This window comes from Homarus americanus, unplaced genomic scaffold, assembly GCF_018991925.1.
Source record: "Homarus americanus isolate GMGI-L3 unplaced genomic scaffold, GMGI_Hamer_2.0 scaffold34239, whole genome shotgun sequence".
Classification (NCBI taxonomy): Eukaryota; Metazoa; Arthropoda; class Malacostraca; order Decapoda; family Nephropidae; genus Homarus; species Homarus americanus.
The window spans coordinates 36974-62398 of NW_024741573.1; the positions used below are offsets into that span (position 1 = coordinate 36974).

A 25425-nucleotide genomic window follows, 5' to 3' on the forward strand; every position below is an offset into this window, starting at 1 on the left:
CCTGATGCGGGAAATCCCGGGATCCCGGGAAATATCCTGGTTTGTCCCAGAATCCCGGGATGCTAAGAAACCCCAAAACAGGAAACCCTAGTCAATGGCCGTCTTGACAGATATTGCAAGTCAATATCAGTCCCATTCAATGACAACTGGGACAACTTCTATGGCAGAAGGGACCTTTATGCGAGGGATGGGGTGCATCTGTCGAGGGATGGGGGTGGCAACCCTGGCCGGTTCTCTCGAGAGGGCAGTTCAAAAGATGTCAAAGTCTTTAAACTGCTAGGAGAACATTATGAGCACGGGGGTGGAGGAGACTGCAGTGGGAGCGGATAAACAAAGTGAAAGGTTACAGAGAAATAATGCTAGGAATGATGACAAAACTAAATTAGGCAGGGAGTTAAAACCTAAACGGGACAAAGAGAGGACTCAGAACACGACTAACTTAAATGTTTCCTACGCAAACAGTAGAAGTATGGGAAACAAAATGGCTGAAATCAGGGCGTTGGTATGTACAGAAACAATCGATATACAGTGGTCCCTCGGTTAACGAACAGTTCAATTTACGAAATTTCAGTTAATGAATTAGCTTCCATAAGGATCTTCAATTCGGTTAACGAACAAAACTTTGATTAACGAAATCCTTACGACAAACACATTTTGTTGTGAGCATCAGCTGATTGGCCAATATCGTAATCTGTCCTATGTTTACATTCGTTTCCAGTGGAGTAAATATCAAGAAAATTGTGTTCTTGAATATTTGTGCATTTTTTATATTAAAATATTTGCCATTCTAAAATTTAGCCATCCAAGCTCTGTCTACATAAAGTTTTTCAACTATTATTTTTGGCTTGTATGTAACTTTATTCATTTATTGAAACTCATTTACATGCACACACACTGTCCTAAGGGCAAAGCTGTATTGTACATGCAATAAAAATAATGTACAAAATGATTCCTAAAATTTTTGTCTAGTGCAAACTATCGCATGTTTACATTCAAATTAATCACTCTCTTATAAGAATTCCTGCAATGTAAGTTATATTCTCCCCGGTCACTTCTATGACATTTTATAAGCAAAAAACAGAAACTCAATCTAAAGGACATAAATAAACAAATAAATACTTCACTAGACTTTCGGTGCTAACTGTCAAACATGTCACTTTTTTCTCCCCTCCCTCCCTCCCCCCACCTCCCAGCAAGGGTTTGGTGGTTATACAGTATGCTTTAAGTTTTTATCTTATATAATATCACAGACTAAAGTTAGAACATAATTTGCATTGCTGGAATCCTTGCAAGACAGTGAATAATTTAAATATAAACGTCATATATTTTGCACAAGAGATAAAAATTTTAGTACATTAGTGTACTGTAGTATATTTTATCATGTAAAGTTTTTCAATTGTATTTTTGGGTAGATTTACATAAATTTCTTCATTTATTTTCATTCATTTACATGCACACACCATACTAAAAGAAAAGTAAAAGAAATAAATGACCTAAGTGCAAACCTGTTCTGTACATGTACTAAATGATTACGGTACTAAAATTTTTATTTCTAGTGCCAGTTATAGCTTGTATATATTCAAATTAATCACTATCTTACAAGAATCCCAGCAATGTAAATTATATTCTCCCATGTCATTTCACTGGCATTTTAAAATGAGAGAAGCTTAGTCACTTAAGAACTGATAAATAAACACACATTAGACCTTGGGGGCCAACTGTCAAACATATCACCTCACCTCACCTCCCCCCCCCATGCTCCCTCTCTCTCCCCCATCTGCCAAGCCAGGGTTTTAGGCTTACAGTTTTTATTTTATATAATATGTCAGACTAAAGTTAGGATAATTTAATATGCATTGCTGGAATCCTCACAGACAGCGAATAAATCAAATTTAAACGTCATATATTTTGCACAACAGATAAAAATTAATCACCTGTATCACATTACAGCAGTAATTTAAGAGTACAGTACTAGTGTATATGTATGTATATGCAGTGGTCCTTCAGTTAACGAACGCCTCGGTTAACGAAATTTCGGTTAACGAATTACCCTCCATAAGAATCTTCATTTCGGTTAACGAACAAAAATTTGATTAACGAAATCCTTACGAACATTACTGGTATACAGTACTTTCTATGTACTTTTTCTGTGAGTTGGAACCAATTACCCAATATCCCATTGAAATAATGGATTCGGTTAACAAACGACTCTGTGGAATGAATTGTGTTCGTTAACCGAGGGACCACTGTAATAGCATTCACCGAGACATGGATAAACCTAGACTCACGTGAGTTACCTGTCGAATACAAAATTGCAGGTTATAAATCATTTCATACCGATAGGCAGATTAGGAAAGGAGGAGGAGTAGCAATCTATGTCAGGGATAATCTGAAGTGTGAAATAAATAAGGAAATAAAAACTGAGCGAAATACAGAAACAATTTGGATAGAATTAATAGATGGAAGGGAAAATTAATCATAGAAGTAAAAATATATAGACCTCCTAATCTTGATGGAGTTAATGAGCGACTTATTTGAGATGAAATGCGCAGTGCTTCCATACAGAGCAATGTCTGTATAGTAGGCGACTTTAACTTTTGCCAAATAGATTGGATTGACCTTATGGGTAACTCAGAATTATTAATACAACAATTTAATGTATCCCTGATGAAGAGTGCAACCCCTCCCCCCTTCCTACCTTCCCTGTCCTTGTGAAAAAGGTTGTACCTTTCTATGTGGTACTCTGATAAAAAGTTCTTGCTCGTAATATTCATCCAAGTTTCGGTGATTGCTATGACGTCTACATTCTCGGTACATACAACCGCTCTCAGCAAGTCTATTTTATATTTAACGCTCGTAATTGAGTGAGAAAAGGTGGGGGGAGGGGGGGGGGAGAGAGAGAGAGAGAAAACTGACTTTGCGGCCCTCCTCCCCGAAAAAAACACACACACCCACCCACACACACTCACTTCAACACCACTCACATACCTCACATACCCCTAACATGGTAATGAAGACAGCAGACTTAATTACTGAGGGTCTTATTGTGTGACAAATTTACGAGTGTGTGACTGCAAGTTAAATATCAGCTGTTGAGAAGTACTTGGCAACACTCCTTTCCACTCCTTCTCTCTAATCACCCACACCTTTCTGCTTTCTCACTCCATATTTTAAAATGTTATGTAATGTAATGTTGAAGGGATACAACTTTGCTCATTTATACTCATTAAAAATACTTTAGGCTTCACGTTTATTCAAGACATCTTCAGGTCATGAGACCCACTAATCCCCCACTCAAGAAAGGGTGACCTGACATTCCATCAGGTCAGTAATACGAGACCACTAATCCCTCACCCTACCTCCACCTGACGTAGCATCAGGTCAGGCCAGTTACAAGAGACCCACTAATCCCCCACAGCTCCACGGGAGTGGAGAATACCAGTTTTTGCTGTAACACGCAACTTCATTCATGCCCATATCATATAGATTTTAATTTTTAAATATATTAATTTAACCAATCTTTTAAATAAACTATTCTGGATTATCATAGTAAAGAAATGGAGTTTCTAACTTAATTAGAATTGCATTTACGGACTCCAGTAGTTTAGACTCGAGGAAAACATCCCCAGCACCCAGAAACATTCTGGGGAAGTGGGCTAGTGTCTGTGTGTGCAAGATGTCTAGTTTAGACACTGGGAAACTTTTCCCAGTAACCGGAAGAGATTCCAGGATAAGGAATTTTTCCGGATGAGAGAAAGTCGTCTGGTTAGCCGGAAATCTCTCATCCCCGGAAGTGCTCTGCACCAATTGTTCCAGCTAATGGGGATATCACTGTGTTATAAAGACATGCAACATATACAGGTATTATTACAAAACATTGAGAGTCACTTCGCAACCAGGCATACCAACCATTCTGAAATGACACGATCCATAGGGCTCATTCTGAAATGTCATGCCCGGCTGTTGAAGAACTTTTTGTGGCGATTATACATACAGTATAGCAAGCATAAAATCTGCAGGTTCAAAATCCTTACTATAGTGTTTGTTTTATGATTTTATTATTGTCAACTTTATAAGGTTGAATGCAAGAATTGTGGATGTAGAATGATTTTTCCTTTAGTGTATGTATTAACTTTATTTTTTATGGGTCCTATATTTAAGGCAATCTCTAGGACCACATCCCAATGGGAATCAAGGAATTATTGCAATCATACAGGTTTAATAATGTCACACTTATACCAGATACTACAATTATGGAAAAAGGGTAAGTACAGTACCTGGTTCTCTGACATGCACGTGAATGTCAATGAGTCCTGGAAGCTTGACAATCCTGCGAGATGTGACACAATCAACGTGAGTCTTGATGTCAGGTGCTCCTCCAATCAGACGCAAAGCCTAGAAAATATATACTTTTTATCACCCAAGTTCTTTGATGTACAATAGGTACATTAATGAAAATAAATATCAACAGAGCAAATGCAAACACTACCCAAAAACCAACATTGTTCTGTGGCAGTGTAAATATTGAGATACTGAAACTGATACTATATTGCTGGAAACTGTCTTAGATCATTATTTCTTTAGGTGCCAAAACACCCTGTATGTTATCATAGTGTTATTGAGTTATTATGGCAAAGTGTGCACATGGATATAAGCAGTCAAACATGCACACACACATGTGCATACATGCACACACATACACACACACACACACACACATTGGGCTGTAATAATTAACTTGGTTGGATAATGACATCTGGATACTTTAACCCTTATATTTCATTTTATAGTCCAGGACTGAGGCAAGTGCCCAGTGATTGTCCAGCACATTTCATCCTTACCATTGGTATAAAAATAATCAGTGAAATTTTTGGGGGGAAAACAATGAAGTACGTACAGTTTTCCCTCTACAACTGTGTGGGTTAGGCTCCTGAAAAACCTCATGGTTGGGAAAACCACTGTTGGGAAGGGCTTGGCCCTTTGGAAAATAAGGGGTTAGGTTACCAGACCCCCTTACAGACATGCCCCGAGTCCTATTTTGTTAACTTTATGGAGATACTTCAAAATACATGTTTTATTTTCCACTTTAACTGTACCCACGTTGTTGGTCAATGACCTGTGCTCGGATAGGCTATTCCCAGGCTTTGTGTGAAATATAACATAGTCTAGAACTGCTTTTAGTGTCTTTGTGGCATGGTCGGTAGCATTCCCTGGTCCCACACAGTAGGTCGAGGGTTCGAGTCCTGGCTGGTGAGGTCGTTGATTATATGTTCAAAGTCCGCATGTTATATGGACTAAAAATGAAGTATATATGGTACCTCGTGTTTCATACCAGCAGGATTGGGTAAAATGCTACTGACATCCACATAAATGGCACGGGCAGTTCCCAATGGGCGGTTCACGGCGCCATCAGCTCGATGAACAGGCTTTGTGTGAAATATAACATAGTCTAGAACTGCTTTTAGTGTCTTTGTGGCATGGTCGGTAGCATTCCCTGGTCCCTGGAGCGTACGCCAGCTCCAAGTAAGGTTAGAATTCCTGCAACTGCCTAGCTTATACTACAGACCTGCAAGGGGCGACCTAATTGAGGTGTATAAACATCTCAGAGGGCACTTCTCGGTCGAATGTACATACCTGGAGCTGGTGGACGCCTGCCCCACAAGGGAATACTTCAAGGTTGAAGGAGCCACAAGTCCAGAACACTGCGAGGACAAACTTTTTCTGAGTGAGAATTGTGAACTCTTGGAATAATCTACCAGAGTCTGCTGTGACAGCCAACATTGCGGAACAGAGATGTGACTGACTGCCAAAACGGCAAAAGAGCTGATCAGTGGCGAATAGGATAAAAATAAAAGTAAAGTGAAGAGCTGCAGAAAGGTCTCTGTGAGCTTCAAGAATGGTTGAAGGAATGGCTGCTAAGATTCAATGTCACGAGATGCAAGAAAATGCACCTGGGTCGTACCAACATTAAGGAGGCGTATCACATGTCCCAACAGGACAAAGAAACTGCATTAAAAGAAACTGAATATGAAAAGTACTTGGGTGTGTATGTTAAGAATGAATGTAAGTTCTCGGGCTATGATGAGAAGCAGGTGAATAAAGCAATGAAACTCCTAAGTCTATAGTGGATACTCTCCCCTACAACTGCTGACGGATGACCTGCCATTCGCTTACCAGACAATCAGCTTACAGCCAACGACGTCGACAGACTAAGTCTCACGTACGGACATAGGAGTAAGATCGCAGACCTAGCTTGGACCGTCACCTTACGCCCAGGATCAGCGCATCAGCCGTCTCGCGAGTACTGCACGGTGATTGGCCCCGCACAGTTCACACCTCGCGTCTCTGATCCTGAGCAGCCGTATAAATACGCATAGGCCTGGCTATGGAGCTCATTCTACTCTACTCTCCTGAACCAGCAAGACCTCTCAACAGTGCCTCACCAACCAGCTCCCTCAGAAAGCTCCTCACCCAACAGGACCTCTGAGCAAGCTTCTCACCACACAGCAACTCCCTAGCACTGCACTGGACATACAATATATAGTATACAGAAAATGCATTGTGAGTTTCTATTCTACCTCCATCCTGAGTGTGAGATATCTTACATGTACATACGTATGTGAGCCCATACAAAGAGATAGTAGACAAGCAAAGAGAATTTGACAACTGGCCACATACAGTACGCTACAATTGGTGACCCCTGGAGGTGTGAACACCAGACTCCGTCTGCTGCCTTACTTCTGGAGCTGTGAAGACCGCCCTGTCTGCTGCCATTGTGGGCCAACTGCCCTGCCTGGACCCCCTGCCACTCCACCACTATAGAGCTGACACCATCTCACGACCGTAAGGTTTATAACGCATTAGTTTGTTCTCCCCACTGGTGGTGTGAGTGACCCACATCACAGCTGGAGAGCAACTATAGCGCGATATTCCAGATGTGGTTTGAGCTCTTTTGCCTACTCCTACTATTTTTCTTTTGTTTTTTTCGTTCTGGCCTAGGGACCTGCACCCTCAAAAAGTGTATTCGCCCTAAAGTTCCCACTGTAACTGTTCACCTCCCTCCCAGGAGATTGTGAACACGGAAGGGGGTCGGAGCAAGCACCCATCCCTCATCCTTACCTAACAGGTGTGACGCACTATCGCAAGAATGGACGACAAACGGATCTCTCTACCAACCTTCAACCACAACATCGAGGACTGGTTAATTCATGTGGAGGCAGCCCTCAGCGGCTCAGCAGCTAATGACGAGCAAAAGTACGTCGCCCTGCTCTGTTCCTCGCCCACGGAAGTCACCACGCAAGTCACAGAGACCATTACCAACCCTCCAGCAGACAACAAATTCGCTGCCCTGCGGGATGCTCTAAAGATGCATTATCAGCGTTCCCACACCAGTCTCCTGCAAAACCTATCCTCTCTCCCCCTCGGTTGCAACTCAACGCCTGCACATCTCTGGGACGAGATGTGTAGACTGAACTCCCGTCACACGGACAGGCTTCCCGACACTGTCCTGCGCCAGCTTCACGCACAGAAGCTCCCCACACAAGTTCGCATCACCCTGTCCTCAGTAGATTACTCTACGACACCGGATATCTACGCAACCTTGGCAGACAGAATATTTAACGAGTGCGCGTGCTGCACGCCTCGCCGCCGTGGACAACCCAACGGCCACACCATTACTTACCTCCGATCTTGTAAACCGGATCAACACTCCTCAGTCGAGCAATACCTCACAAGACATCAGGGATCTGCTGCAGTCTCTACACTGCAGGATGGACACCATTGAGCAGCTCTGCTCCTCCACGCCTGCTGCTGGGCCTGTTCCTGCCCCACGCACGGAAACCTACAAACCCCGACTTCTTCTCCCTGCCCCGGAAACCGCCGCCAGCTCCCAGCACAGCGGACCTACCCTCTGCTGGTACCATAAACGTTTCGGCGCCAATGCTAGACATTGTGAGCCCCCCTGCAACTACTTGGGAAATGGCATCAACGGGGATTGGTAGACGCCACAGCCTCCATCATTTCAGGCGTCTCACTACTGCACATCACCGACCACACCTCCGGCAGGAAATTCCTCGTCGATACAGGTTCATCGGTCAGCATCATCCCTCCCTCACTGCAAGACACATAAAAAGCAACCCTCTTACGTCTTGTTCGCTGCCAACGGTACCCCCATCGCCTCTAACGGCGCACACATCCTCACCTTAGACCTCGGTCTTCCCAAGACTCTGCGCTGGTCATTCGTGGTGGCAGACGTCTCTCAACCCACCCTTGGCTTCGAATTCCTCACCTTCCACAAGCTCGGCGTCGACCCAAGCCATCTCTGCCTCATCCCTGAGCTTACAGCAAGCACGATCCGGGGTGCACGATCCGGGGTACACGTGCCGCAGACACCGACACTATCACCTGCCTCTTGCCGTCCAACGAGTTCTCCCCCCTGCTCAAGGAGTTCAAGGAAATTTTCTCACCCCGAGTCTCTCCACCACCACCACTACCACCACCATCTACTTCGGGAATTTAACACCACATCGAAACTAAAGGACCTCCAGTCTACTCACGCCCTCGCAGCCTTTGCCCTGAGCTCCTGAACGCAGCCAACGTGGAATTCAACAGACTCCTACAAGACGGCATCATTCGACCTTCAAAAAGTCCCTGGGCATCGCCTCTTCACATGGTTCCAAAGCCATCATCCAACGACTGGAGGGTATGTGGTGACTACAGAGCTCTGAACCTCGTCCACAAACCTGACAGGCACCCTATCCCGCATGTCCAGGTCTTCCACCACAAACTCCATGGCAAGACCATCTTCTCGAAGATCGACTTGGAGCGTGCCTTCCGCCAGATCCCAGTAGCACCTGCAGATACCCAGAAAACAGCTCTCACCACTCCGTTCGGTCTCTTGGTCTCTTCGAGTATGCCTTCATGAGTTTTGGTCTACGCAGTGCAGACCAGACCTTCCAGAGGTACATGGACCAAATGATTCGCGACCTCGACTTTGTCACTGTCTACATAGACGACATTCTCGTCGCATCTCCGACGCCTGCCGAGCATCATCACCACCTACAGCTCCTTCTCCAACGCCTGCAGAGCAACAACATGAAAGTTCACCCTGCCAAGTGTGACTTCAGAGCCTCGTCCATCGACTTCCTCGGTCACAGAGTCTCGCCGAGCGGTATCCAACCCCTACCACAGAAGGTAACTGCCACTAGAGAGTTCCCCAAACCTGAAACAGCGAAGAAACTCCGAGAATTCCTGGGTTCAGTCAATTACTACCACCGCTTCATTGCCCACGCTGCTACCGTCCTAGTCCCCCTCTACGACCTTCTCAAAAGACTCCCCCAAGACGTCTCACAAGCCTCTCATTTGGACTCAAGAGGCTGTTACGGCATTCACCACTATCAAGCAGCACATCTAACGCCTTACACTGCTGGCTCACCCTGAACCCAACGCCTGGACCACTCTCACAATAGACGCTTCTTCTACTGCCGTGGGTGCCGTCTTACAACAGGAGATCAAAGGAATTCTCATGCCCATTGCCTTCTTTTCACAGCGGCTTCAACCACCACACTTTAAGTACAGCGCCTTCGATCGAGAACTCCTGGCCGTATACCTTGCTGTCAAGCATTTCCAGCACTTCCTCAAGGCCCGTCAGTTCACCATCTTCACCGATCACACGCCCCTCGTCCACGCTTTTGCTTCAGCCTCCCAGTCACATACACTTCATGTCCTTCGCCACTTGGCTTACATCTCGGAGTTCACCAGCGACATCCAACACATAAAAGGCAGCCACAACGAGATCGCTGACACCCTCTCTCGTTGTATATCCAGCATTCTTCCCTCATCTCCACCCATGGATTATGGACAGCTCGCCGTGGCTCAAGAGAACGACGAAGACCTTACAGCATACAAGACATCTCCCTCAGGTCTCGCCCTTCAAGAACTCCCCGTTCCCGGCACGAACATTGAGTTGTGGTGCGACATGTCCTGTGGGCAGCCTAGACCGTCATGCTTCACGTCCACCGCCGAGCTATCTTCGACCACATCCATGGTCTCAGCCACCCAGGTGTGCGGGCCTCCCAGCGCCTCCTCACGCAACATGTCGTCTGGCCCGGCATCAAGGCCGATACTAGGAAATGGGCTGCCCAGTGCCTGGCCTGCCAGTCCTCTAAAATACATCGACACACACAGTCCCCCTTAGAAACCTTTCCTATACCCAAAGGACGCTTCCAGGTAGTGCACCTCGACATTGTGGGACCTCTTCCATCATCCTGCGGCAACACCTACATCTTCACCTGCATTGACCGTTTCACCAGGTGGACAGAAGCCATTCCCATGCTCAATGCTACAGTAGAGTCTGCCGTCCGCACCTTCCTGTCCGGTTGGGTCTCCCGTTTTGGTCCCCCCACGACTGTCATCACTGACCGAGGAACCCAGTTTGAATCACAACTATGGCACAGCTTCCTACAGTTCCTTGGCACTTCTAGGCACCGCACTACCGCTTACCACCCTCAATCCAACGGCATGGTAGAGCGGTTTCACCGGCAGCTGAACGACGCAATCAAGGTACAGCACGACCCTTACAGCTGGACGGATGCTCTACCCTTAGTGCTCCTCGGCATCCGTGCATCACACAAGGCACACAAGGAGGACATGGACTGCAGTCCAGCAGATCTCACCCTAGGCGAGCCCCTTCGCCTACCTGGAGACTTCTCACTCCCTCCTGACCTCGACCACTCCACTCCTGCCGTCCGTCACGACTTACTGCAAAAACTACGACAAGCAGTTTCTGCATTCAGAGCTACTGCCCCACGCCAGCCTTCTCGGCGCCCTGAACACATCCCTCCTGCATTACTCAATGCCGAGTATGTCTTCGTCAGGCGCGATGCTCACCGCAACCCACTTCAACGCCCCTACGATGGACCCTTACAGGTTGTTACACGTTCAGCGAAGTTCCTGACGATCATCCGCAATGGCAGACACGACAGCGTCAGCATAGACCGAGTGAAGCCGGTCACCTTACCCGTTGGGCCCCCAGCCCAGCATTACCCCTAACAAACTACGCCTGCACCAGTCTGCCCGCAGTTATCACTTGCAGCAACACCTCGTCCACGACATTTCTGGGCACCCTCTTTTCATCCTCAGGTACCTACTGCTCCTGTCGTGGACCCTCCTGCTGTCGTGGACCCTGCTGCTGTCGTGGACCCTGCTGCTGTCGTGAACCCTCCTCCTGACGTGGCCCCTGCTCCTGACGAGGACCCAGACACCTCAACCAGTAACACTGAGGACTTTGCCCCTGCTGCGACAGAAGCATAACATTCATTGCCTGTTCAACCTTCTCTAATCCACAACCCTCCTTCTCCCTCTGTTTCTCCCACAGGTTTTGTGTCACTAGACTGAGTTGTCACCTGTAGCGGCCGAGTCGTACATACGTACACCTGCCTGGTATGTATCAAATGTGGGAAGCAAGCCTGCCGACAACTAGTCTCCTGCTGCACCCGGAGGGGAGAGGGTAGTATTGTAGTAGATACTCTCCCCTACAACTGCCGACTGACCACCTGCCGTTCGCTTACCAGCCAACGACGTCGACAGACTAAGTCTCAGGTACGGACGTAGGGGTACGATCGCCGACCTAGCTTGGACCTTCACCTTATGCCCAGGATCAGCGCACCAGCCGTCTCGCGCATACTGCACGGTGATTGGCCCCGCACAGTTTACACCTCGCGTCTCTGATCCTGAGCAGCCATATAAATACGCATAGGCCTGGCTACGGAGATCATTCTACTCTACTCTCCTGAACCAGCAAGACCTCTCAACAGCGCCTCACCAACCAGCTCCCTCAGAAAGCTCCTCACCCAAAAGGACCTCTGAGCAAGCTTCTCACCACACAGCAATTCCCTAACACTGCACTGTACATACAATATATATATATATATATATATATATATATATATATATATATATATATATATATATATATATATATATATATATATATATATATATATATATATATATATATATATATATCTATATATATACACATACAGAAAACGCATTGTGAGTTTCTATTCTACCTCCATCCTGAGTGTGAGATATCTTACATGTATGTACGTATGTGAGCCCATACAAAGAGATAATAGACAAGCAAAGAGAATTTGACAACTGGCTACATACAGTACGCTACAAGTCTTATAAGAAAGTCGTTCAGACATCTAGATGGTCCATCCCTCGTCACGCTCTTCAATAGTGAGATGCTTCCCCGTCTGGTCCCCAAGGTATGCTAGAGACTGTCAGTTGATTCAAAATGTCGAAAGGAGGGCCACCAGACTGGTGCCTGTTCTACAAAACCCCAGCGACCCAGAGAGATTAGAAAACCTGCAACTGCCTTGCTTATACTAGATGGACAAAGGGTGACCTAATTGAAGTGCATAAACAGCCTGGGGGAACTACTCAGTCGAGTCCATACCTGCATGTTCAGAAAACGGCGAGGGCAAACTTTTTCGGGGTGAAAATTGTGAACTCTTGGAACAACCTGCCAGTGTGTGTTGTGGGCATCGAGTGTGAGCTCTTCCAAGGCCAAACTTAAACACTGGAGCAGATTCAGATACACTCAGGAGCCAGTTCATGCCCAGTACTTGCCAACAGTGCGTAAAAGAGGAGTGACAAACCGCTAAAGCGGCTAACGAGGATAAAAGTAAAAATAGTTGATAAACACTAGTACATGTTCAGTACATGCCTATTATAGTGTCTAACAGAACAGACAGACTGCCTGACCAACTATTAAACTGACAAGTGTTGGAGGATGAAATTAATTACTAAAAAAGCCGAAAAAAACACAAGTAGTATGTAGGCCCAATGTGTTTGTACTTACAGACTCTACATAGCAACATAGGCTACGTATGTTATGAATTGCGTAACAGCCAATTTAAGACATTATAGTCAACGTAATTCCTAATGAAGATAAGCCATATCTGATAACAGCGTAACATACCACCAAAGTATTCGCCCACTCCCTTTAGTATGATTGTGTCTGATTATGAAATATACACATAATTAGAAGTGCTGAATATATATATATATATATATATATATATATATATATATATATATATATATATATATATATATATATATATATATAGTCAAAATTGTCTGACTTCGCTTGGTTTAAGTAAATAGCGTATCACTCTTACCTTCACCACCACAGTTGTCACTACTACCATTTTCACTATCACTATTTTCACTATCACTAACTATTATAATCACAACAATAACTGTACTGTATCGTCGCCACCACTTAATGCTATACCATAATCGCCAGCATCACCGTTTACTTTTGCTAATATCACTAACACCACTGCTCAATACTACCATTATCACCATCACTACCATAACTACCACTACTTCCATTTTGATGATCCACACAACAAATATATCTGCTAACATTACCAACATAACTATCTTTACTACCATTATCACCATTACCATCATAACTATCTCTAATACCAATATAAACACCTCCATAACTATCTATACTACCATTATCACCATCACTACCATATTTCATAACTCTCCACAATAATTATTACAATCGCTGCTACTTACTACTGCCATTAATACTATCATTGACATAAATATCTCGACGACCATTAGAACCATCTCCCACAAAAATATCACTACTATCGTTATAACGATCAGCACCCTAGTTACAACCATGATCACCACCATCGTCAGCGGGATTTTCTAATCAGTGACGTCTTGCCTCAGCTGTTAACAGATGACGACATGAGGTAGACAAGGAGAATACCTCAGGCTTAACCAGAGGTGTTATAACATGGTGCGTCCTGAGGGCAGCTGTAACATGTAGCACATTATATACAGGTATTAAAGGGGAACTACTGTAAGGTTGGTGGTGACGTTCATGGTGATGACCATTGCGGTGGTGATGGTGAGGTGATGATCATGATGGTGGTAGTGGTGGTGGCTATGGTCATGGTGGTGGCTATGGTCATGGTGGTGGTTATGGTCATGGTGGTGGTGATGGTAATGGTGGTGGTGATGGTCATGGTGGTGGTGGTCATGGTGGTGGTGATGGTCATGGTGGTGGTTATGGTCATGGTGGTGGTGGTGATGGTCATGGTGGTTTGTTATGATCATGGTGGTGGTGATGGTCATGGTGGTGGTGGTGATGGTCATGGTAGTGGTGATGGTCATGGAGGTGGTGGTGATGGTCATGGTGGTGGTGATGGTCATGGTGGTGGTGATGGTCATGATGGTGGTGGTCATGGTCATGGTGGTGATGGTCATGGTGGCAGGGCCGGTTTAAGACTTTCGTAGGCCTTAGGCACCTCCAAGATATGGGGCCCCATTTGACAGCATATTCACTAATAACACAAGCTAGTCCCTAATTATAAAATGTGATGTCGAAAGAATAAGATAATCAAGTAACATAAATGATACTAATATGATTAAGTAATAAATAAATGGAAAAAAGTACTTCAGTATCAATTTCATAATAACCTGTAGAAGAAGGGGAAGAAAAGTTCTCGTATTATTATTCATAGGCCCTAGGCACTGTGCCTACTGTGTCTAATGGATAATCCGGGCCTGCATGGTGGTAGTGGTTATGGTCATGGTGGTGGTTATGGTCATGGTGGTGGTGGGTATGGTCATGGTGGTGGTGATGGTCATGGTGGTGGTGATGGTCATGGTGGTGGGTATGGTCATGGTGGTGGGTATGGTCATGGTGGTGGGTATGGTCATGGTGGTGGTGATGGTCATGGTGATGGTCATGGTGGTGGTTATGGTCATGGTGGTGGTGGGTATGGTCATGGTGGTGGTTATGGTCATGGTGGTGGGTATGGTGGTGGTGGTGATGGCATGGTGGTGGTGATGGTCATGGTAGTGGTTATGGTCATGGTGGTGGTGATGGTCATGGTGGTGGTGATGTCGTGGTGGTGGTGATGGTCATGGTGGTTGGGTATCATGGTGGTGGTGATGGTCATGGTGGTAGTGGTTATGGTCATGGTGGTGGTTATGGTCATGGTGGTGGTGATGGTCATGGTGGTGGTGATGGTCATGGTGGTGGTGGTCAGGTGGTGGTGATGGTCATGGTGGTGGTTATGGTCATGGTGGTGGTGGTGATGGTCATGGTGGTTTGTTATGATCATGGTGGTGGTGATGGTCATGGTGGTGGTTATGGTCATGGTGGTGGTGATGGTCATGGTGGTAGTGGGTATGGTCATGGTGGTGGTGATAGTCATGGTGGTGGTGATGGTCATGGTGGTGGTGATGGTCATGGTGGTGGTGGGTATGGTCATGGTGGTGGTGGGTATGGTCATGGTGGTGGTTATGGTCATGGTGGTGGTTATTCGGTGGTGGTGGTATGGTCATGGTGGTGGTGATGGTCATGGTAGTGGGTATGGTCATGGTGGTGGTGATGGTCATGGTGGTGGTGGGTATGGTCATGGTGGTGGTTATGGTCATGGTGGTGGGTATGGTCATGGTGGGTGGTGGTGATGGTCGGTGGTGGTGATGGTCATGGTGGTGGTGATGGTCATGGTGGTGGTGATGGTCATGGTGGTGGTGATGGTCATGGTGGTGGTGATGTCATGGTGGTGGTGATGGTCATGGTGGTGGTGATGGTCATGGTGGTGGTTATGGTCATGGTGGTGGTGATGGTCATGGTGGTAGTGGTTATGGTCATGTGGTGGTTATGGTCATGGTGGTGGTGATGGTCATGGTGGTGGTGATGGTCATGGTGGTGGTTATGGTAATGGTGGTGGTGGTATGGTCATGGTGGTGGTGATAGTCATGGTGGTGGTGATGGTCATGGTGGTGGTGATGGTCATGGTGGTGGTGATGGTAATGGTGGTTATGGTCATGGTGGTGGTGATGGTCATGGTGGTGGTGATGGTCATGGTGGTGGTTATGGTCATGGTGGTGGTTATGGTCATGGTGGTGGTTATGGTCATGGTGGTGGTTATGGTCATGGTGGTAGTGGTTATGGTCATGGTGGTAGTGGTTATGGTCATGGTGGTGGTTATGGTCATGGTGGTGGTTATGGTCATGGTGGTGGTGATGGTCATGGTGGTGGTTATGGTCATGGTGGTGGTGATGGTCATGGTGGTAGTGGTTATGGTCATGGTGGTGGTGATGGTCATGGTGGTGGTTATGGTCATGGTGGTGGTGATGGTCAGTGGTGGTGGTGATGGTCATGGTGGTGGTGATGGTCATGGTGGTGGTGATGGTGATGGTGGTGTGATGGTGATGGTGGTGTTGATGGTGATGGTGGTGGTTGTGGTCATGGTGGTGGTTGTGGTCATGGTGGTGGTTATGGTCATGGTGGTGGTGATGGTCATGGTGGTAGTGGTTATGGTCATGGTGGTGGTTATGGTCATGGTGGTGGTTATGGTCATGGTGGTGGTGATGGTATGGTGGTGGTGATGGTCATGGTGGTGGGTGATGTTCATGGTGGTGGGTGATGGTCATGGTGGTGGTTATGGTCATGGTGGTGGTTATGGTCATGGTGGTGGTTATGGTGGTGGTTATGGTCATGGTGGTGGTGGTGATGGCCATGGTGGTGGTGGTTATGGTCATGGTGGTGGTTATGGTCATGGTGGTGGTGATGGTCATGGTGGTGGTGATGGTCATGGTGGTGGGTATGGTCATGGTGGTGGTGATGGTGGTGGTGATGGTCATGGTGGTAGTGGTTATGGTCATGGTGGTGGTGATGGTCATGGTGGTGGTTATGGTCATGGTGGTGGTGATGGTCATGGTGGTGGTTATGGTCATGGTGGTGGTGATGGTCATGTGGTGGTGGGTGATGGTCATGGTGGTGGTGATGGTCATGGTGGTGGTGATGGTCATGGTGGTGGTGGGTATGGTCATGGTGGTGGTGATGCATGGTGGTGGTGATGGTCATGGTGGTGGTGATGGTCATGGTAGTGGTTATGGTCATGGTGGTGGTGGTTATGGTCATGGTGGTGGTTATGATCATGGTGGTGGTTATGATCATGGTGGTGGTGGTCATAATGGTGGGTGATGGCATGGTGGTGGTGATGGTCATGGTGGTGGTGATGGTCATGGTGGTGGTTATGGTCATGGTGGTGGTGGTGGTTATGGTCATGGTGGTGGTGATGGTCATGGTGGTGGTTATGGTCATGGTGGTGGTGGTGGTGGGGTCATGGTGGTGGTGATGGTCATGGTGGTGGTGATGGTCATGGTGGTGGTGATGGTCATGGTGGTGGTGATGGTCATGGTGGTGGGTGATGGTCATGGTGGTGGTTATGGTCATGGTGGTGGTTATGGTCATGGTGGTGGTTATGGTCATGGTGGTGGTTATGGTGGTGGTTATGGTCATGGTGGTGGTGGGGATGGTCATGGTGGTGGTGGTGATGGCCATGGTGGTGGTGGTTATGGTCATGGTGGTGGTGGTGATGGCCATGGTGGTGGTGGTTATGGTCATGGTGGTGGTTATGGTCATGGTGTTGGTGATGGTCATGGTGGTGGTTATGGTCATGGTGGTGGTTATATGGTCATGGTGGTGGTGGTTATGGTCATGGTGGTGGTTATGGTCATGGTGGTGGTGATGGTCATGGTGGTGGTGGTTATGGTCATGGTGGTGGTTATGGTCATGGTGGTGGTGGTTATGGCCATGGTGGTGGTTATGGTCATGGTGGTGATGGTTATGGTCATGGTGGTGGTGATGGTCATGGTGGTGATGGGGATGGTCATGCCGGTGGTGGTTATGGTCATAGTGGTGGTGGGGATGGCCATGGTGGTGGTGATGGTCATGGTGGTGTAGATGATGGTGGTGGGGATGGTCATTGTGGTGGTGATCATGGTTATGGTGGTGATGAACATGGTGGTGGTGATGAACATGGTGGCGGTGATGAACATAGTGGTGGTAGTGATGATCATGGTGGCGATGAAGGGACTCGTGGCCATGATGGTGATGAAGGGACTTTGTTTTTTCTTTTATCCCCTTCACCAAATGATCGGCTCGTTAGCCGCTTGGGCGATCGGTCACGTCTCTGTTTCGCACTGTTGGCAATTACTGGGCATGCACCGGCTCCTGAATGTACCAGTGTTGCCTAGTCTTGTCTTGAAAGAGCTGACACTGGTGCCGACACAACACTTTCTGGTAGATTGTTCCAAGAGTTCACAACCTGCCCGAAAAAGTTTGCACTCACAGTTTTCTAGGCCTGCGGCTTCTTCAATCTGAGCTGTGACCCCTGAGTGGGGCGAGCTTATATCCGGAATTAGGTCAACCTTTGCCCGCGTGTAGTATAAGCTAGGCAAGTTCAGGCGCTCCACCCCTCAGGGTAGTTGAGGCCGAAGTTCAGGCACCCAGTTCAGTGGCCCTCCTTTGAACATTTTCAACCAACTGACAGTTCCCTAGCATATCTCGGGGACCAGACAAGGTGACAGTACTCCAGATAGGGAAGCTCTTCACTTTTGACGATCATTACGAGGAACGGACGGTCTAGATGAATCTGAACGAGCTTCTTATAAGACCCAATTATTTATTTGCCTGGTTTACCTTCTTCTCGCAATGGCCCCAGAACTTCAGCTCATTGCCAACATACACACATAGGTCCTTCTCACATTCAGTCTCAAATAGTGCAGTTTCTTTATCCCGTTGGGACATATGATACGCCTCCCACAATGTTGGTACGCCCCAGGTGCATCCTCTTACATTTCGTGACATTGAATCTCAGCAGCCATTTCTTCGACCATTCTTGAAGTTCACAGAGATCCTTCTGCAGCTCTTCACAGTCCACATGGATCTTGATTTCCCTAAATAACTTGGCGTCATCGACAAACATTTGTATGGAGGAGTGTACAACGTCAGGCATGTAATATATGAAACAAACAACAGCGGGCCCAATACACTGCCCTGTGATAACCGCTAGACAGGTACGGACGATGATTTCGTGCCATTAATCACCACACACTGCTTGCGGTCATGTAGAAAGTCTTCTATCCACGCTAGGACATTTCCCCGAATCTGCAATTCTTCCAGTTTTTTATTTTCAGCCTTCGTGGGTACAATGTCGAAAGCCTTGGCAAAATCTAGGGTATATATTGTCGATATTACCACCGTTCCAGAATATGGGTCCAAATATCCAATACCTTGAGGAATCGTGTTAAGCAGGAGCGCCCTACATAAAACCGTGTTGGCAATCCTTTACAAGTTGTTTTGTAGTAGATGTTCCATCGCGGCATCTCTGATAATACTCAAGTACTTTTATATATTATGCTGGTCAGGCTCACTGGTCTATAGTTGTTCGTGTGGAGGAAATATCGCTCTTCTTGAAGATAGGACTCATAAGCCACTTAACATTCACTGGGGACCTTTGGTTCATCCAGGCATTTACAAAACAGGATCTTTCGGGGGCTCTGCAAGCTCGTTGCACAACTCTCTTAGCACTCTGGAGTAACCCTGTCAGGGCTGGGAGTCTTGGCGGACCTTTAGCTTTGATAGTTTATATCTAATACCCTCTTCTGTGAACAAAATGTGGGTCAGTGCTGTGTCGAACCGTTTGTCCTCAAACGTAGGAAGGTTAATCTCATCCTCTCTTGTGAACACCAACGAAAACAAGCTGTTCAATGCCTCGGCTTTAACCTGGTCAGTATCTGCATAACTACCATCTTCAAGCCAAAAGTCTGATACTCCTACTCGCGTTTTTAATTTTGACTTTGCATAGCGGTAAAACACCTTTGGGTTTGACTTGACCTCGCTTGTAACCAGCCCTGAACTCCATTTCAGCCATTCTACACTTTATCTTTGTTTGGTTTCTGGCTCTTGCATACTGTGTACATCCTCTTGTCCTGCTTATCGTTTGACCCAACCCCCGTCTTGAATTTCTGGTTTTCTTCTTAACTTTGTCGACCGCCGCATGGTTCATGTGTAGGGATCCCATCGTATTCCTAGAGGCACTGGATTTGGTCTTGGGTATATATTTATCGATAAAATGGGTCACTTTACTAGTTATGATATTCAGCGTAGTACCTGCGTTCTTTTGCGCCTAATGAGTCAGGGCCAGTTCATACCCCATCTCTTCCCTTCATACCGTTGTAATTTCCCTTGTAATATTTGCACCTTGGCCTGGCCTTTATCTTAAACTAGATAACCAAGTTAAATCTTAATGATAACACTATATGGTGACTGGTGCCAATCAAAGGCAGGTGTTCCAGTTTGGCCACCATAATCTCCTCTTTTTTATGATGAGTTCATGGTTGGGTGTTTGCTCCTGTAATGTGTCGGGTTCTAACATTTCAAACAGAAAATTATCTCTCAGAGTTTCTACAAAAAGAGTAGCAGGGTTATTCAAGTCATTTGGGGTGAACTCGTTTCTCCAGTCGATGTTGCCATAGTTAAAGTCCCACATGATAAGGAGGTGGCTAGGGTTGAGCATCGCCGCGTTGTCTATTAAGGCTCTTAAGTTCCTTTGATTTAGTGGGCCACAGTTTGGGGCTCTGTAGATACACCTGACGATAAGAAAGTGCCCTCCCTTTAATTTAATTTTACACCACTATTGTACTATTCCAGATGATACTAAATGTTACATAATACTTCCTTGAGATAAATGTATAGTATATATCAGATGCCTAAAAGAGAGCCTAAGTTCTCAACTGGCTCAGCCATGTTAATATTGTTATTATTATCCACTCTGCATGTGTTTTTCTGGCTAAATAAACTGTTTCAATTCAATTCAAGGTCTTGCCTAGCGTAGATAACCACACCCCTCTTGCACGTTTCTTGAGAAAGGTTCGTAAATGAGTCATATCCAGCAATACTGAACTCACATTCCTCTGGGTCGATTCTCCCGTTCTTGTACAACAGTTCTACAACTACAATATCTGGTTGGTGTACTTTCAGTAGTGTTTCAAACTCCTCTGTCTTATCAAGGAATGTGTCAGTATCTAGTGTACATGACATTCAAGCCAGAATTTGTTCTCGGTAACGTCTCTGCTCTTAGTAATAAACCCGCTCCACCCACATTCTCAGAAGCTGCAGCATTTGCTAAGTACACTGTATTTTGCAGTGTGTGGTTAAAAATGTCATTGTTTACACGGCGCTCGTTCCCTCCTGTCCGGTAGGCTGAGCTGGTGCCGCCTCCCGGGTGGGGGGTTGAGTGGGTGGAGGGTGCACTGCTGCCCCCTGGCCCTGTGTCGGCACACTTGTTTCCACTACCCTCCCCCTGAATATAACCCATGTACACCCGTCCCCATTCCTCCTTGACTCCTCCCTCTTCTGCTTCAAGTCCTGCAGGAGCTTCTTGTGCTGTTCCCTCTGCATTACCGTGCGATCTGGGTGAATGAATACACCCCGAGATGCCTCGCTCCTTGCTAAGTTTTTTGCCTGCCGAATAACCTCCCATTTCTCCTCCTCACTCACAAGACTCGTGGCCATGATGGTGATGAAGGGACTCGTGGCCATGATGGAGATGAAAGGACTCGTGGCCATGATGGTGATTAAGGGACTCGTGGCCATGATGGTAATGATGAGAATGGTAACTGATGGTGATAGCTTCAATACTGTTAGGAGTTTCCCACAATAATGTCATGCCTACTGTAGATCCCATTTACACAAATTTATATTTTTGGTTTGGTCATGTTGCACTGTATAGTACAGTATTCAAACACACCCTTTTCACTTTGAAGCAATGATTATATTTTAACGTGTCTAAGAAATGTGTTGATGTTGAAACAGGCTAACTTTTTTTTTTTTTTTTTTACGGGCATTAGCCCACCCGGGCACAGGTAATGACCCACATCAGGGCCTGGGGGGGCGAAAATATAATAATAAATAATAATAAATAATAATAATAATAATAATAATAGTAATAATAATAATAATAAACAATAATAATAAAAATAATAATAATAATAATAATAATAATAATAATAATAATAATTATAATAAAAATATCTATTATTATTATTATTATTATTATTATTATTATTACAACAATTAATAAAATTAATAGCAAATTAATACAAATAAAATAATAAAAATAATAACCATAAATAAATAAAAATTTGAAAAAATAAATCAAGAGTGAGAAATTATATACATTATATATGTTGTGTTGTCCAAGTAAGAGAAACAATGGAGACCCTGCAATTGTGTGTAAATGAGGCAGAAAGTCATATCAGCAACCTGGGACTTGGTCACAATTTTCGTGATGCCATATGGCAGCAGGGTCTACCATTAGACAACACATTATGCTTCCAATATCTTCCCAGGCAGTAGTACTTCCCTGTTTGGTAGCTGCCTATCTACGTACCTACTACCTGTAAACTACTACCTACTAACTGTTGTTTAACCTGTTGGAAACTGCAGGTTTAGATATATTCAGGGGGCAGTACATGCCTAGTACTTGCCAACAGTGAGTAACAGAGAAGTGATGACCGCTCAAGCGGCTAACGAGCTGATCAGTGGCAAAGAGGATAAACAAACAAAAGATTCTGGTATCAAAGTTCGAAGTCCTCTCTAGGGTAAAATACTTCTGAACATCAGTTTCTCGGGGGTTTGAGGGGATTGTACTCAGTTAAAATTATTGTAAGTTCCCATGGCCCAGAGCTGTTTTAATTATTCCCTTCCAACATTCACTCATCTGAGAGAGAGAGAGAGAGAGAGAGAGAGAGAGAGAGAGAGAGAGAGAGAGAGAGAGTGTGTGTGTGTGTGTGTGTGTGTTCTTGTAGCACAGTCATCATCTGAAAGAATTATTCTAGTACTGTACTGTACATGATTGTAACACCAAGTAAAGAAACATGGCCACACAAAATTATATTTTTCTAAATTCTTCTCTAACTACAAAATAGGTCTAAGTTTTTATGAATAATACATTTTGCTGAAATTTTGTTTTTTTATCACATATTTCAGTTACTTTAGGAATCACCATAGTTCTTTGTTGATGGATGTCCAGTCAAAATGTACTTCTGTCAACAGTCTGGCATGGTGTACAGTGAATAACAGGAGTTGTAATATGGATGTGTGAACGAAGAAATTGACTTACCTCGACCAATAACTTGGCGCACTTGACATCAGTGACAAGGGGGACAGAGAAGTCCACAGCCATACGACGGGTACGATATCCCTGGGTCACAAAGGAGGACACACGTCGCGCACCTCCACCACGCATTGGCAGATTAATGACCAGGTCAAACTCCTATTATATAAACAAAATACATAGGATGAGTTGATATATCAGTGTACCAAATTTCAGTCTTACACAAGTAGATTATACTGTATTTCATTATTAAGATTTTCATGTGATGATATGGTATAAAATTTCCGCACACTGTGGTTACACAGATAACAGACTTTCAGAATTTAGCAAAAATTATGTTGAGCAATAGAGCAAGACCTCTTTAAAGTAAAGAATATTGTATACCCGTATGCTGTAGATAAGTCCCTGCAGGGCCAGCGTGGAAAAAAATATCAACATTGAAAGAGTAAAACCCAAAATGAGAGAGTTCATAAAATTCTGTCAGACATAGATATTCAAGGACACCATGTAGAGTTTAATGTAATGTAGGTTGCTGCGAGTCATTTACGAACCCTCTCAGGCACCCTATAACAAGGGTGTGGTCATTATTTTTATACTGTACTAGAAAGGACCAGGTGAGGGTGCAGGGGGGAAATGTTTTTGAAAAATCGAAATGGTGTAAAATTAAAATGAAGGGAAGAGACTTACTAATTATTAGATGTATTACTAAAATGCAGAATTGTAGTCTACTAAACCAAAAGAAATTAAAGGGCCTCAATAGACAACAAAAGGCACTCACCTCCAGTTGCTTCTTTCCTCTAGACACCACTATGGGCTCTGTTTACAATGTTTAAATTAAAATTTTTTAAGTACTTGTACTGTATAGGTAAATGATGAAATGGACTCTTGAACTGACAAAATGAAACTACAGTATATTATGTAGTAGGCTTTATCCTACACTGCACTGATAGCTATCATTAATGGCATGGCTGTTTATAAATTTTTAAATAGCTAGCGAGGGTTCATATTTGATGTGACTTACCTTATAATTAAAGTTCAAACTACATATAAGCTATCTTCTTAGGTCATTAGTTCCATTGTCTTAAATTACAGAACACTTTAAAATCGCCCCTCCAACATAGCACACTCGAAAATTAATATGTACACTCACGCACCAGAGTTTCGATGCACTCACTACCAGGAGACTACCCCTACTGCTTTTTACTTTTACTTTTATCCTCTTCACTGATCGGCTGGCTCGAGGGAAGTCATAGCCAGGGCTGCAAACTGAACGGTCCCTCTTGTATAGTGATGTTAAGTATAGTAATGGTAAATAAAGTGTTGCGAGTCACTAAAATCATGCATCGTGCATATATTCTCTCAAATACTACACCATGAACTGCAATTCGTACAATCCAGCGAAGCTTCGAGCTACCACATTGCACCACTGAACGATGGGTGGGGAGAATGGGAGGGGGGGGGGCCTTCGGAATGAAAACAAGGCTACGACTTCCATGAGTCAGGGGTAGGGGTATAGGGTGCATCGAAACCATGGTGCATGAGTGCACAGTAGCTAAAACAACCATCTGTACAAACTTTGTGTGAAACAATTCGAGACCATGGGCGATAAATTTTGGTAAATGAGGGCTGTCACTAGTCACACGTAAAATTTCGGAGCATATCAACCCCCCACCTGCACAGATAGTTGTTTTAGCTACTGTACACCTTCGTTATATCAAATGAAAATAACCCAGGGCGTTGCCCATTATGTGTTGTGACAAACAACAAATGATGTAGTAATTATGAGTTTGGTGTCTATACAACCTCTTATGGTCGCTGCAGGGAATATCAGGACCCGTCTAGATATTGACACAAATGAGTGTTCTGAAAGAAGACACTGCCCTTGTGGCAAAAGAGCTGGGTAGGTATAACATCGACATAGCAGCCATTAGTGAGCAAGCCTGCAGTGGTGAGAAACCGCATTTAGGGAGTAGACTTTGCCATCAGGCAACGCATCCTACACAGGTTAAATGAAATGTCTGTTGGGATCAATGAGCACCTCATTATGCTCAGTCCCACTGAATCACTCATGTCATGCCTTTTTCATCAGTGTATACGCCCCAACACTGGATGCAGAGGATGTCACCAAGGAGGCCTTTAATGCCGATCTTGAAAGTGCAAACCTCTATCCCCAGAGAAGATAAGGTTGTGCTCCTTGGCGACTTCAATGCCAGAGTTGGCAGAGATGCTGACATTTGGCAGGGAATCATAGGGAAAAATGGAATAAGCAAGTGTAATCCCAACGACCTACTCCTTCTCAGCAAGTGTGCTGCACATAACCTCACTATCACCAATACCTTGTTTTAAGCAAGCCAACAAGTTCACACTGCCATCTTATTGACTACATCATTGTCAGAGAAAGAGA

At 45.1% G+C, this 25425-nt stretch overlaps 1 protein-coding gene across 1 annotated transcript in view; it reads right to left on the reverse strand.

Moving 5' to 3' along the window:
* The window catches only part of LOC121875930 (CAD protein-like), a gene marked incomplete at its 5' end in the record, with an annotated part of 66654 nt that overhangs the window by 32488 nt on the left and 8741 nt on the right, over positions 1 to 25425 (reverse strand). The window contains 3 exons of the mRNA XM_042380684.1: positions 4278 to 4395; positions 23028 to 23180; positions 23406 to 23426. Coding sequence (XP_042236618.1) covers positions 4278 to 4395; positions 23028 to 23180; positions 23406 to 23426 — 292 coding nt within the window. The remainder of the gene's footprint in view (positions 1 to 4277; positions 4396 to 23027; positions 23181 to 23405; positions 23427 to 25425) is intronic.